Source organism: Thunnus thynnus, chromosome 13 (assembly GCF_963924715.1).
Source record: "Thunnus thynnus chromosome 13, fThuThy2.1, whole genome shotgun sequence".
NCBI lineage: Eukaryota > Metazoa > Chordata > Actinopteri > Scombriformes > Scombridae > Thunnus > Thunnus thynnus.
Window position 1 is genome coordinate 11,690,542 of NC_089529.1, and position 14,551 is coordinate 11,705,092.

The 14,551-nt window shown below is 38.3% G+C and overlaps 1 protein-coding gene across 2 annotated transcripts in view; it reads right to left on the minus strand.

Annotated features, from left to right (window-relative positions):
• The window catches only part of klhl13 (kelch-like family member 13), a 39,658-nt gene that overhangs the window by 20,403 nt on the left and 4,704 nt on the right, over positions 1 to 14,551 (minus strand). The window contains exon 1 of one of the 2 annotated variants that reach the window (XM_067607917.1): positions 10,536 to 10,755. The exons of the other annotated variant lie outside the window; for it this stretch is intronic. Coding sequence (XP_067464018.1) covers positions 10,536 to 10,633 — 98 coding nt within the window. The 5' untranslated portion in view covers positions 10,634 to 10,755. Of the gene's footprint in view, positions 1 to 10,535; positions 10,756 to 14,551 lie in introns of those variants that run through there. 2 annotated transcript variants of the gene reach the window in all.

The following is a 14,551-nucleotide window of genomic DNA, read 5'->3' on the forward strand; positions in this document are numbered from 1 at the left end:
AGGTAGGAAGAACAATGAGGATTCATCAACGACAAAGACAAAATACACAAAAACATGGAGGTTTCTGATACCACAAGAGGTAAGGGAAACTAGGTGCAACTCTATGATCTAAGCTACACATGTTTAAGGTCTACTACAAACTGATTTTGATAATTAATACTTAGATATAGTACTATTTTTAAAATGAAGGATGGGATCAGTAATAAGGAACATTTTACAGGGAGACGATGATGAACAACTAGTAGGAATCTGTGAACATCATCACCGCTAAACGCTGAGAGATGGTTTAAACAGTGGTCACAATCACACTGACACACAGCACAGGCGATGTACTGGTACATTTACCCCATCAGGTGGTAAGTCGGACAGGCAGCGAGGAGAGAGTGGGTTGTCCAAACCACAAAGGAGTGTTGGTGGCTGCCGGAACGAAACAAAGAAGACAAACAGCTACAGCATCCCACATACTGTAAAAAGTTCTGCTCTTCCCAAAGACACCAGAGAACAGAGACTGAAGCTCTGGCTACATCTGTAACCAGTGAGTGTTTGAAGATTATTATGAATAAAGCATTAATGCTGCTCAGCACTGACCAATGCAAAAAAAAACAAAAAACCATCTATTTAAAACTGGAGAATATTTCACAAACTATTAGCCTGCCAAATGCCTGCTACTGATGCCAATCATGTGTTTATTTAAAGTCTGTTGTGTTTGTATCATGTTTCTGTTCTGACATAATGTTTAAAAAGATTCACACATTTCACCGTTTAATTTGACATATGACACTATCACAGTTCAACACAACAAAATAGTGACTGATGATGGGTCTTATGTTTCAAAGACTTATGTGTTTACGTTTCAAAATGATTGTGACACTAATCTTCATAAAAATTATACACAAGAGTTTGAAATTAGAGCTGCAACAAACAAATATTTTCATTATCGATTAATCGTTTAGTACATAAAAATGTCCGAAAATGGTGAAAAATGTTGATAACTGTTTCCAAAAGCTCAAGGTGATGTCCTAAAATATCTTGTTTTGTCCCGACCAACAGTCCACCACCCGAAGATATTCAGTTAATTGTTAGAGAAACCAGGAAATATTCAGATTAAAGAAGCAGGAATCAGAGAATTTGGACACTTTCTTCTTAAAAAAATGACTCAAAATGAGTAAATGATTATCAAAATAGTTTTTAATTGATCTAATAGTTGGTAACTAATCGATTAATTGTTGCAGCTCTAGTTTGGTCTTTTAAAATGTAAGAAATTTGAAATTAAAAAGAGTTTTGCCTGTCACATTCATTGTAGTTTCTCAGTAGTGTATGAAATATCAAAGCTGTGCATTTCAAGATGAGCTGACAAACAGGAGAATAAACCGACAGTGCTACATTGTTCAAACTTTTAACAAAATGAAGATTAACTTAATATATAAAACCTCACATCAGACAATGTATTATGATACATAATCATAATCTCCTAGAGAATAATCAGTATGTCAGAAGCCTAAAATGAGGGGCAATTAAAATGACCATAACAAGCTTCCAGTTTAATCAATTTTTTTCCCAAGTTATAAATTATAGATGAAGATAAAAGCTCTTTATCTTTGGGTTTAATAAAAAAAAAAAAAGACTAATCCTTGATCTTATGATTATACGTAATATCTCAGATTCCCAGTGTAATATTTACAATCTGGAAGCATCTCTGATCCCCAATCACATTAGCAGTTGGCTGCCAAATTCATAGCAACAATTAAATTACAGAAGAAGCATTGCTCATATGTATAGTTATGGTGTAGAAGACTGTTTTTGTTTTAAGGTTCTAACTTGAACAAATGTGAGGGTACGCTAGCATAAATATGCACATATACTATGAAAAAACAAGACCTGTTGCTCTCACAGCCTGGGAAAATACATTTTTAACAACAATGAAAAGGACAAATAACAGGAATGCTATGATATGGATGAGCAGCAAAGTTTAGTTTAGGTTTTGAGCACAGCTAGGAGAAAGAAGGGGGTCGAAGGAAAAAGTATGAAGCAGAGGGGAAAGTCAGAGGAACAAGAGTGTCAGTCTATCCAGTCCCTTTATGTCAGTGGAAAGCTTAAAAAACATCTTTCCACCAGTGACAGTTCAGGAAGCTAAAGTCAACTTGGCCTTTTTTTTCTCCCCTGGGATGACAGTGGAAGGGTCTTAAAAGATTTATGAGTATAGCTTTGCTGTCTTGTCATGCTTAGCCATGCATTGATAGAAATCTCATTAATCTCATCTATTTCAGGTTCTGCATGTCTGACAGACAATGTCATGGTTTGTAAAGCAAAACACCTAAGACTACCTCTACAAACATAACTCCGTCCCATTGACAAAAAGATCACAAGACTCCTACGGTCTGGCTGGTGTTCTCAGCACACACACACACACACACACAGGCAGCTGAATCCAAACCACTCACACACACACACACACACAAAAAAAAAACTTCAACACCATGAAAAAAAAACTTCTTATCAAGCAGTTGGTGCTCAAGTATCATCTATAGGAATGCTGAAACCCCAAAATAGTGTAAATGGCTGTGCAAATGAAGGACGTCTGGTAATACCATCACTGCCTGGTATGAAATCACGATCCAGATTCTCCTCATCTGTGGTTCTGTGATGGTGGAATTAGCTACGCAGCTCCATATGGTCTGTTGACTCCCTCGGTGCTTTCAAGAAACGCCTTCTGTGAACACTTCAACACTTGAGCCCCTTTAACCTTGTAGCACTTTGTCGATTGTTGCACTACTTTCTTGTTATTTATGGTGTTTCTTATGCACCTGTCTACTTTAAACTGTTTCTTACTTTATTATAAAAATTTAAAAAATACTTCTGTCACTGTCCTGTAATGCTTGATTGTCTTTCCTCGCTTGTAAGTGGCTTTGGATAAAAGCCTCTGCCAAATGACAAAATATAAATGTTAATGTCATACATTTCATTTTCATAAAACAGTGTTAAATTGATTGATTCAACTCTATTGCAATTTCTGAGGACATACTTTGTGGTATTGATGTATTTGATTTCAATAAATTGAACAGTAGTAAATTTAGTATTGTTTAAAATTACATTAAGTTTTTCATTAGTACATTTTAGAAACACCTTCCAACATAATGCAACACATGACATCAGTACCACAAACCAAGACCACAGCCTCAAAAATCACTATAGCAACGTTGCAACAACAACAACAACACAGTAGTGTCTCAGTTAGTCTGACTCATAGGATGTAGACTGCGGGTATAAGCCTGCCATTAGCCGACTATTTCAGTCGGCATTCTCCTCCCCTTCTGCTATCTGCATGTTACTGTCGCTACGTGAAACAACAACAACAACAACAACAACAACAACCTCCAAGTTAGCAACCTACACGCTGAAAATAGCGAGTTATGTTTGTCTTTTTTATCAGTAAAAGTCGTATAAAATAGTCAACGTACGTCAATGCCACGGCTAAATCAAGTCTCCCCCGCCCCTGACACTATTTTGCAAGGACGCTGTATCCTGAGCTAAGCGCCACCTAAGACGACTCTGATTGATTTAAAGACATACAAACAAGCCAGAGCATTTTTTCCCCCCTATATCAGAACTGATAGTGGGTGCAGAGATGTGAGATTATGTCTCAATAGCCTTACATACAGAAGCCCTGTTTGTAAATGTAGTCAGTGAAGTATCGCATGGATTTCTAATATTGCAAAATATCTTGTTATTCTCAATTAGTAGCATTATGAACACTTACATGGCCTTATGACTATTCAATGGGTTATAACATACTAGTATATGTACATTTTGTTCAAGCTTCTCTACCTTTAATGCAGCAACAGCATATTTCCTCCTTCAACTTAACTGAAAAATCCACAACTGAGAGGGAAAAAAAAAATGTAATTTCTCTGTTTCAGAGAACTGTGTGAAGCCCTTGTTTCCCTTTCACCACACACAGCAGGGCAAAGAAAAGGCAGCACTTGTACAGTCTTAAAATTCTTCTCTCATACGTCTCTATCTCCATCAAACAGACTTTAATGCATAAAAATGTGACAATGTAGCCGGTGGATGGATCGCAATATGAAAATGTGAAAATGTTCATCATTGTAATGAATATGGCCATTTTTAATCCATCAAAATTGCACAAATGAGCCACAATCTATTCAGTGGAGATATTCTTTTTCATCCATTCATAGAGTTACAGTAAAAAAAAAGGAAGCTATCACTTTTAGACTATTTCAAACATCTGTGTCCCATGTGTCTCACAAATGTTGTTTGCTTTGCCCATTCTGATGAAAATTGGCACTTTCCTTAATTAATGTTCTGCCTTCACCGACTGAACGGATAGCTGTAATTCACTATTCACAGACTAAACAGTTTCTCTTTTATAATGCTGGAAATCACACGTGAAATTCAGATTTAAAAAATGGAAACTGTAGGTTTTAATTGAACTGTTGTGGGGAAACTCAAAATACTGATTACAGGATGTGTAAAAGCGCAACAAAGAAAAATGTCCTAGAGTTTCAACAATTAGTCGATTAATTGAGTAGTCAAACGACAGCAAATTAATCACCATCTATTTTTATAATCAATTAATAATCAATTGCTTTGTGTAATTTTTTAAGAAAATTCCAGCATCTCATATGTGAATATTTTCTGATTTCTTTTGTCCTCCATGATAGTTAACTGAGTTGTGGACTGTTGGACTGGACAGAAAAATACATTTTAGGTTGCAACAACTATTCTATTAATTAAGAAAATAATATTTTGATAATGAAAATAATCCTTAGTTGCAGCTCTAAAATATCCACAAAATGATATATGCAAAATGTGAAAATAACCGTACAGGGTGTCACTAATTGTACACTGACAGATATGTGAATGTGTGTTGTTCTGTGTAGTGATGATGCTGCTTGACTGAGTTGCACTCGACTACAGTCCCCCTCACATTTTCCTCAGGTGAAACTGCAAAAGAAACTGTTCAGCATTAGCCCCGCTGCTATTTCCAAACTATTTCAGGCTCACTCTGTCTAGAACAAACTAGTCATAATCTCCAGATAATCACTCCAATCACTGCTAATAATCTTCAAAGATAATTGGTAGAATATCTACTTTGTGGCCATGGTGCGCTATAATCAGTCTGTAATTGCACTTCATAATCAAAGAGCACTTCAAGGTCAAGGCTTTTACATCAAAAAGAGCTGCAGGATTTATGAGTGTCTAAAATTAATACGGTTTCAACCTGCACCACAAGTAGTTCAGCCAAAAAAAGCTTCATAACGTGTTTTGCGTGTGGGTGGAGCAGACAATCTGTCAACATGTACCAAATGCTAAATCAACCTGAAGGATGCTGTGAGAAGAAACACGACCCAGCTGAGTATGTCTACACCAAAAAGGACAAAATACAGCCGGAATAATACTTTAAGAACACTTTTTTAGAAATAGCAATAAAATAGGCTGAACTGAACTGTCACTGCAGATCTGGGAAATTATTCAGCATTTGTAGGCTAAGCAGGGGTCGCGTGACTGAAGCCTGGACAAAGAGGCAAGAGATGTGTCAAAGCAAGAGGGAATAAGAGATGTCAGCATCATTTTTGCCTGGACTCAAATGAGCAGAGAGGCATAAAAAAAAATAAAAAAAAATATCTGTCATCATCTAACCAGGGATGAATGAGTAATTGCAGATCCTTTCACAATCCTGTAAGTCAGCCCTTCTGAACTTTATTTATATTTTTAATTAATCAGACTGTTCTCATGCGCTACACCTTCCATCACGTGTGGCGGTTACAGCTGCTGAATTCACAATATGCAGCTACGGCGAGTAAGCAGAACAAAAGGTCCTGGGGAGGGAGCTCTGACGGGAGTGAGTGACAGAAAAACCTCTTTGAAAAAGCAAAGCAACAAGGCGAGTAAAGTGGCTCCTGATCCTCTGATAGGGTCGGGATTAAGAATTTTCTACTAGATAGGAGTTTTGGGAACCTTCGCTGTAGACTGGATACAGATATGTTTTCTGACTCAGTCTTTAAATCTGCAATAACAGATTTTTTTTTTTTTTTTCCACCATGTGTCCCCTCAAGGCTCGACAGTAACCTTTGTCCACGTTTGTCTGCGTTTGTCTTTATTTTTCTGGATTCTGAAGAGTCTTTTCTGACCCCGATGTGATCCATCTGATGGGGGAATTCAATCAATTCTCAAACAAAAACTGGTCAAATGTGTTGTGTTACTCCACCCGACTTTATCTCAGTTCAGCTTTGAGTATACGTGTGTGGGAGTATGTGTGATGAGAACAGACATGACTGTTTCACCTGATGCTCTTCCAGCCAGACTGCCTGCGCCTCCCCTCTGGCCTTTCAATGAAAATAAAAGCTCCCTGGATGGCTGTTGCGTTTTATTCAAAATGGACACAAGTCAGCAGGAACTTAATGTACATTCCAATGAGCAGGTAAATTAAAAGCTCCTCCACATCTCTTTTTTTTTTTCCTTCTCTAGAAGCAGAGTGCATGAGCGTTTGTATTGTGTGTGTGTGTGTGTGTGTGTATGAATATGAATATCAAAACCATGACACGACAATACTGGCCTCATTTAAAAAACAGTGGCAGATGTTGCACTCAGGAATAGGGCATTCAATATCTTGTGGGTCTCAGGCAAACAATTAAGCAAGTTAATGATCGTATGTTGTTTCACATCACTGTGATCATCTTGCCGGGCCTTTAGAGAGCATATTAATCATTCACTGGTAATCTCCTTTAAGTGCAGTCTGCTGCAGCTGATTCTCCACCTTCCACACACACACACACACACACACACACACACACACACACACACAATAAGGCACAAACAAACAATACATCAATATGTTCTGACAGTAGCCCTAAAACACATATCCTGTATATTTAATATGTGCTGTTATTCATGCATAATGTGTGAATTTATGATCTAACTGTATTTGCAGTAATTTCAACATCTCTCTTCTGGAATATCATATCTGTCTGTGTTCAATTAACACATAAAGCACAGGGTGATACATCTCACACATCACTGTTGAGAATAACTTCACTGTTTTTATGTATTTTTAACCCATGCAAAACCTGTACTTTTTTAAAGTGGAAGTTGACACTGAAAGTAAAAGTATGATGTACGTTTGATATCAGCTGTCAATCATCTGTGTTTTGATTATTTTAGAACAAATAAATGTACAGTAGGTTGGTAATGAAGTAGGTTTCAAAGAAGCAATGTAAACTAATGGGCCGTTTGCCTCAGAGACTGCAAAAATCATCTCATACTGTAGCAGTAGCACATGGGATTCAGTGACAGCCGAAGGATTTGACAGCCACATGAGAAATGTGAAGCATCTACATTTGCAAAAAAAAAAATCTGTGCAACAGACTTTCAAAGCTTTCATTTTACCTACTCTATGCAATCTGTATGGAGTTGATTTTGGTCACACTGGCTCGAACTACAGTCTCAACACTTACTACACTAAAAATATTTCTAAAGACTGGGTGGCTTTGAGTAAAACCATTATACAAGCAGCCAACATGTTTAGAGAAGGCTGTGTTTTGAAAACCGCATTTCATTCAAACAAAAACAACATAAAACAGTGACAGATAGGTTGCACTTAGACTTGGATATGTTGTGCTAAACAAACATATGAAGGTCAATAGATGTGATTTCTAATTTATATTTTCTTCGAAGGATTATTTCTCTTTGTTTTTTTTTTTTTCCTTAATGTTGACGACGAGTGACAGGGAACATGGGGTGAGAGAAAAGGGGGATGACATGTGCTAAAGGTCCCTAACTGGAATCAAACAAGCGTTGCCGCAGTTGAGGCTGCTGGCTCACCATGACGCCTCCAAGAGATGATTACTAAAGACAGCAGTCACACATGTTAAGTGCTTAGTACTGAACGACTGTAAGATGAGGGATGACATTCATTCATTTCAAGGACTTTTTGTGGACTGAAAGATAAACCCCAATGAATTCTTACTGAACTGAAGATTATTCCACGGGCCATACTGGCAGTGAACGTAACCATTCCTTGCTAGCATGAAATCTGCACCACATGCGGTTCACCAGTCTATATATAGATTAGGGCGGTTTCAAAACAGGCATGCATACATGTGCAAACACATATTAATTCTTTATACATCATGATATTCCAAAACTCTCTCTCCCACATACTCAGTCATTCTGCTGCTGTGGACACACATATAAAGATTAACCTATCAGCATGCAAAGTTAAAAATGCCTCTAAAGCCAAAGGGACATAGGCTCCACTCAAAGGACCTATAAACAGTGACTTTTCCCTGACCACAGAGCAACCTATAATTGGGGGCCCAATATCAGCCTGCCTGAAAACACAGCTTACAATATACACGTTTCAAAATAGCAAGTGGTCTGGTGGGGTAGAGCCACACTAGGCGGAGTAAGGTGGAGCCTCCAGACTTGAATCTGCTTCACTCGTCAGTGTGTGCACTATCTCCTAAAAAGACACGCAAGCGCCTCAGCCACTTAAGCACACTTGATGCACTCTCGTCCTTGTGCTTTCAATGGGAGAGTTGTCACAGTCATCAGAGAGACATGTTGACATACCGGTGTCATCCTCCTCTTGCCTTTGAGCAATGTTAAATGTTGAAAATAAAGTAAATACCCTGCCTACACAATGAAAACTGTCTCTGACTTGGTATTTCCAGGGACTCACTATATAGTGACTTCTGACAAATTTACACAGAATGTTTTCTTTGAAGAAAGGTTGAGGAGGGTAGTTTTAGTTTTATAATATACCTATACCATAATATCTGTACAAGATTAAAAATCCTAAAACGAGGAAATAATGAAATAGAAGTGAGAACATCACAGAACAGCACACAGCTGGTCTATGACTATTAGTATACAAGTAGAAATTCAAAATTATACTATATAAATCCTTGCTGTCTTGCTACAGATGTAGTACAGGGACTCTGAATAAGTGATAAAAACATGACAGAACTACAACAAAGCATTAATAATACTTAACAACAAATAACTATTGGAAATATTTACAAGTGAGAAATACATTTTTTGCATTGGTGGTCCCACTTTTTAGTTAGCTTGCCTTGCGCTGCTTTATTTTAAAAGGAGCTTTATCACACAGATATACACAGAAATCTCAGTTCACTCTTCGCAAACCATATATTTTTGTTCAATCTAAAGTTAAAACTCATTTTATAGCTCATATGCCACAGTGTAAGCAATGAAACTAAAACAGGTAAAAAGTGAAGAGGTGGCCAGTTTGATCTTCAGTATAAATCTGGGTGGGGATGTAAAAAGCTAGTGTTTACACCTCAATCGCCAAACCACTGAGGCGCCCTTGAGCAAGGTCCTTAACCCCAAACTGCTCCAGTGGAGCAGCTCAGTGGCCAACATAAGACTGTTGCTGTACTGGGCTGCTTCCAGGTGTGATTATGTGGTACTATGTGTGTGTTTGAAGCAGGATGTTCCAGCTAAACTACCATGGTCAAATAAAGACTGAAAACACAATTACCAAGTCAATAGTGTCAATACTGAAGCACTCGTGTCCTTTTGTAAAGACCTTGCAAAGTGACACCATTTAGTCAACACTTCTGTAATGTTTAACGCTTTAGGAAGGTAAGGGCTATAAAAAAAAATGTACAGATATATCTTGTGCATTTAGAATTAGCCATGTTGCAGTTGTCACCCGTCTCACTTATGACATTTAAAGGGAAAGATGCAAAAACAGAGGTGAGGAGCACAGATTTCTCTTCCTGTGATGCAGTAATTTTCAAAAATAAATGTTTCTTTAAACTAACAAATTTAAGCTCTTAAGCTCATAAGTAAAGCTGCATGATAACTGGAGACTGCATAAATCCAATTTTGTAAAAATCCTTCCAAGTATAAGCCTATGTTAGCCTATGAAATTACCAGCTAGCCTAGCTTGCCTTTAAAACTGTGATTTCTTTTTCCAAGATTTTGGTTCTCGCTCTCTGTAGGCCAGAGCCATGTTACTGTTCAAAAGTCGAACAAGACACTTGTCCATTGCAGGAGAGCTCAGGAAAAAGGGCAGAGGAGAGAGGATGGCGAGAGGCTGTGTGAAGCACTTCCATTCTACCCTTCCCCCCTCCTGAACAGTAGCAGATGACAATAGCTTCTAAACCAGGGCACGCCAGACATCCTGACAAAGGCAGGCTCCTCCCAAGCTGCTGAGTCCCCGTTACCAAATAAACATAGCCACAGGCAGAGGGCAAGAGTTGGGGATGTGGTGCTTGCCATGTCCAGACAAGCGGCAAAATGAGTCCTTCTGCCCAAGAGCACAGCATTCTGCCAGCGAACCATAAAACGCATGCTGGACAAGGCAAATCTCCTGACACGGTACAACACTCAATTGCAGTCTGACTAATTAGTGCTGCAACAAAAAATAATGCTGTCAAATATTTACAATGATTTAAAAAATCTCCAAAACTGAAAAGCAAAACAAATCCATTTCCATATATATTACCACAATGGCATAATGTGAAAGCTATTTTGCTCTTACTCACATGTAGGCAGGCGAAAGCGGTGAGGACCTGGATGTCTTAAGAACTGGCACTGGGAATTTCCAGCTGACAGGAGAACCGCTTTTCCATTTTAACGGCATGTTGTTGTCACCAGAATGGTGCCAGAGCAATACCAACAGCAAAGACCATTTCCATGAAAAGGTTTCCAATGCAGTCTTCCATCCCACTCTGCCCACACCATTTAAGGGGGGAGGGAGAGCAGCAGCGGCAGCAACAGCAGCAACAGAAATACACTGGTACAGGCAGTGCGGGCTACAGTCAGGGTTGTGACTTTAGCGGCAGCACTGAGAAGCCAATAGATTGCATCCACCACGACTACTTGCCCTGCTGCATTCACGGTTGTCTCGTGGTAGGAGGGGGAAGAAGCCCTGCCTTCCCATCACCCTTTCAGGGTTTGCAAATAGACCAGTAGCTAAGCAACAGTGCCACCTTGTTAAAGCAGTTGTGATTACAGTTCTGGGCTTTCTATGGAAAGAAGTGGAGGGATGATAAAGGGGAAGGAGAAAGAGAACAAACTGTTATGATATTAATACAATTCATTTTCTTTGGACCAAATAAATCTGCTATCCTCTAGGGACCAATGTGTGATTTTGAGGAAGCCAAAAATTCAATTTAAGTCAGTGGTAATGCTGAACTAAGATAAACCAGATAAAACTGGAAGTATTTTACTATCCACAGATGCCAAATTATGACTTAAGGGATGAAGTGTGGGTTTTAAGGTTATCAATATGTCTCGAAAACAACAGCAGCACCATAGACTGTTGAAAACTTGTTGTTGTCAAATCCAACAGATTCAAAATATGTATTATCTTATCACCATATGTGTTGTCATCATGACATTACAAGTTTTGGGACTTGCTACGAAGGCAAATTAACTGATAATCTGGAAAACATGCTCACAAATTCCTCTACACAAGATATAGGCCACTAGGGGTGTCGCTAATTATTCAAAATTTGAACATTCATACAAATGTGGGAAAAAATTGGATATTCGAACTGTAATGACACGAATTCAAAATTTACAGTTTATAAGCGTAACAGACCATCTGAAGTAGTTTGCCTTGTGGTCCAGAAGAGGGCACTCCAAAAAAGCCATTCAGGAGACGAAAGCTCTCTCTGCAGACGGTAACCCATTGCTTTGGTGGAGAAACAAAGGAGATACAACTCTCAAAGCTGGCTCATAAATAACTGTGTATACCAGGAACCTCTGTACGCTCTGAGCGGTTGTTCTTGTCAGCGGGTAATATTGTAAATAAAAAGAGAGTCGCGCTTGATCCCGATCAAGTTGATAGACTTGTGTTTCTGGCTAGTAATATTTTTGGCTTGCCTATCACTTCTATGTTTTACCTCACTTGCTACATTTTTAGTTCAAAGCTATCTTAAATCTCTCCTGTTGTCTGTGATTTGACATGATACGTTAATACAGCTGTTGAAAAAAAGTTAACATTCAATTGCTGGAAGAATGTGATGTTAGGCTAGTGTCAAGTTATAAAATTAATGAAAATATAGTTGTTGTCATTCATTGTTAAAGTTAAACTGCATGTATTACACATTACATAGTACTGAATGGGGGAGGACGCGCATTCAAATTCATTCGATTGAATTGCATGTCATTTCAAATTCGTTCAAACTTGATCTGTGGAATAAGTGACAGCCCTACATGCCATACATTATTTCTGGACACTTTGTACACTGGCTAAATAAAACAGACAGGGTGATAAATGAGCATTATTCTGGAGCATTCAGGGCTGGAGCCGGCCATAATGCGGTCAATGTAAAGCAATAAAAGGTGGACCAGCACAGTTCAGCAAACACCTTGTATACTTAATGACTATTGCAAACTGCTAGGAAGTGCCAATACCAATTTCCCAAACTTCACACTCTTAAGCTGTACAATACATGTTTATACGACTAAATTTAGCAGCTTTTTAAATCTCAGAGCCAGGGTGGGAAATGAACTTTTTAAAAATGTGAACGTCTTCCAGCCACTGACAGATAAATGTTCAAAGTCACCAGCCACTCAATAGTAAATCATTATTTTGCGTCTTAAATCTACCAGCCACTTTCATATTTTACCAGCATTTGGCTGGCGGCTGGTGATGATTTCCCACCCTTGAGACAGCTGGGACTAATAGGCATAAATCTAGACCAGATACCTCTTTTTACAGACAGGAGCGTCACTGATTAGTCACTAACCCACAAAACATGTCCACATCTAGATTTGGACCAAGTTGTACTAAACATGGAATTAGCTCCGTCTCTTGCGGTTAACTAACATTTCCTGCAGCTGCTTCACAGTAGAAACCTTCCAGCCATCCAGAGGTATAGTCGATTCTCATTTTAAAAACCTTTTTCAAAAGCTTGTCTCGTGGATAATGTTATATTTTGTTATCTGGCCTACACACAATAGCAAAGAGAATAAATGCTGATGTTACCTCCGCCTACCTACAATCTCTCTAGTACATTCATGTAAAGGAAAGTATCAACAAATCATTACTGATTCTGCAGTAATGATTTGTTTAAAAAAAAAAAAATGGAAAAGGGTTTTAGCAGATGAGAGGATGCAACACTACCTAATGTGGGAACTGGAAAAGGAGTGAAAAATATCACATCTTACTGGAAACAGAAGTTGTCATGCAAATTTATCAAATCAGTTAGACATGTTGGATTATTGTGCAAGAGATTAAGAAACCGCAACTTCTGATGCAATTATTAATTTTACTGAAAATGCAAGTTCATCTATTATAAAAGTGAAGCTTTAATCCATATAAAAGCCCCAACTAGTAACTAATAAACAACACTCTTTCTGCTGCAACTGTCAGAGTTCACATCGTGGTTCCAGCACATGAAACCGATTATTACATTAAAAATCAGATCATCTACACTTAACAAGATGTATACAGGGGCAGATTCAGTCGTATCCTGTGTCCTGGTGATTAATTCACACAAAATATCGGTATCAGTATGAATAAAATGAGAGGCACTGGCACCCACAATAACACACATTGATACACACAAGTGCATATGCCAAGCAAAATATCAAAAACTGCTTTGAGAAAGAACACAGGTTCACAGGAGTTCAGAGTACAAGTCTTCTTTTTCCAAGTTATTTTATCTACTAATCAGGCCAGCAAAATAATTGGTTCACCCCAAACTCCGCTATCTGAACTGAACACCCGCTCAGTGTTCAGGAAAGCCACTCTGATCAAGCCAGACCCCTCTCACCCCCCTCCACCAATCCTTCCAGTTACTGCCATCAGGTCGATGCTACAGAGGCCCACTGGCCTGGAAAAACATCTACAAAAAATCTTTTATTCCCTCTGCAATCATCACCCTAAACAAACTAAAACAGGCACTGCACTCTGTCCTGTTTAATTTTGTTCTCTGTTAATTGTAGTTTTAACTGTATGTGTGTGTTTTAAATGTGCTTTAAATGTGTATTGTTGAGCCTTGTCAGGAAAATTTCTGTTACTTTGTGAGAGACAATATTATTATTATTATTATTAATATTATTATTATTAGGGCTGTAGTCAACCAAAGAAAATCTTGGTCGACTAAAATCTTACATATTCTTCAACTAATCGATTAGTCACGCGCGCGGGGGGGGGGGGGGGGGGCGGGGATGTAACGGGATAGAGTGCACAGTAAACTCGGCAGCCACACATTTCTCCGTTCTGTATTTCTCTGTTTTGTGTCTTCAGGTTATGCTAACCCATTGTTGCTAACTTTGGAGCTAACCCCCTTTATTTCCGCCGCAGGAAATAATTAATATAGATTACTCCTGGAAAGCTATTGATGTAGCACTTTTCTCCTTATGAAAATAACAAGGAGATTATTCGACCAATGAGAATTTAGTCAGACGAGAGCATATCAACCAACTAATCGACCAGCAGACTACAGCCCTAATTATTATTATTATTATTATTATTATTATTATTATTATTATCCCAACCAATTCACCATCGTTTTATTTACAGATTTTTTATGATTTCCACCTT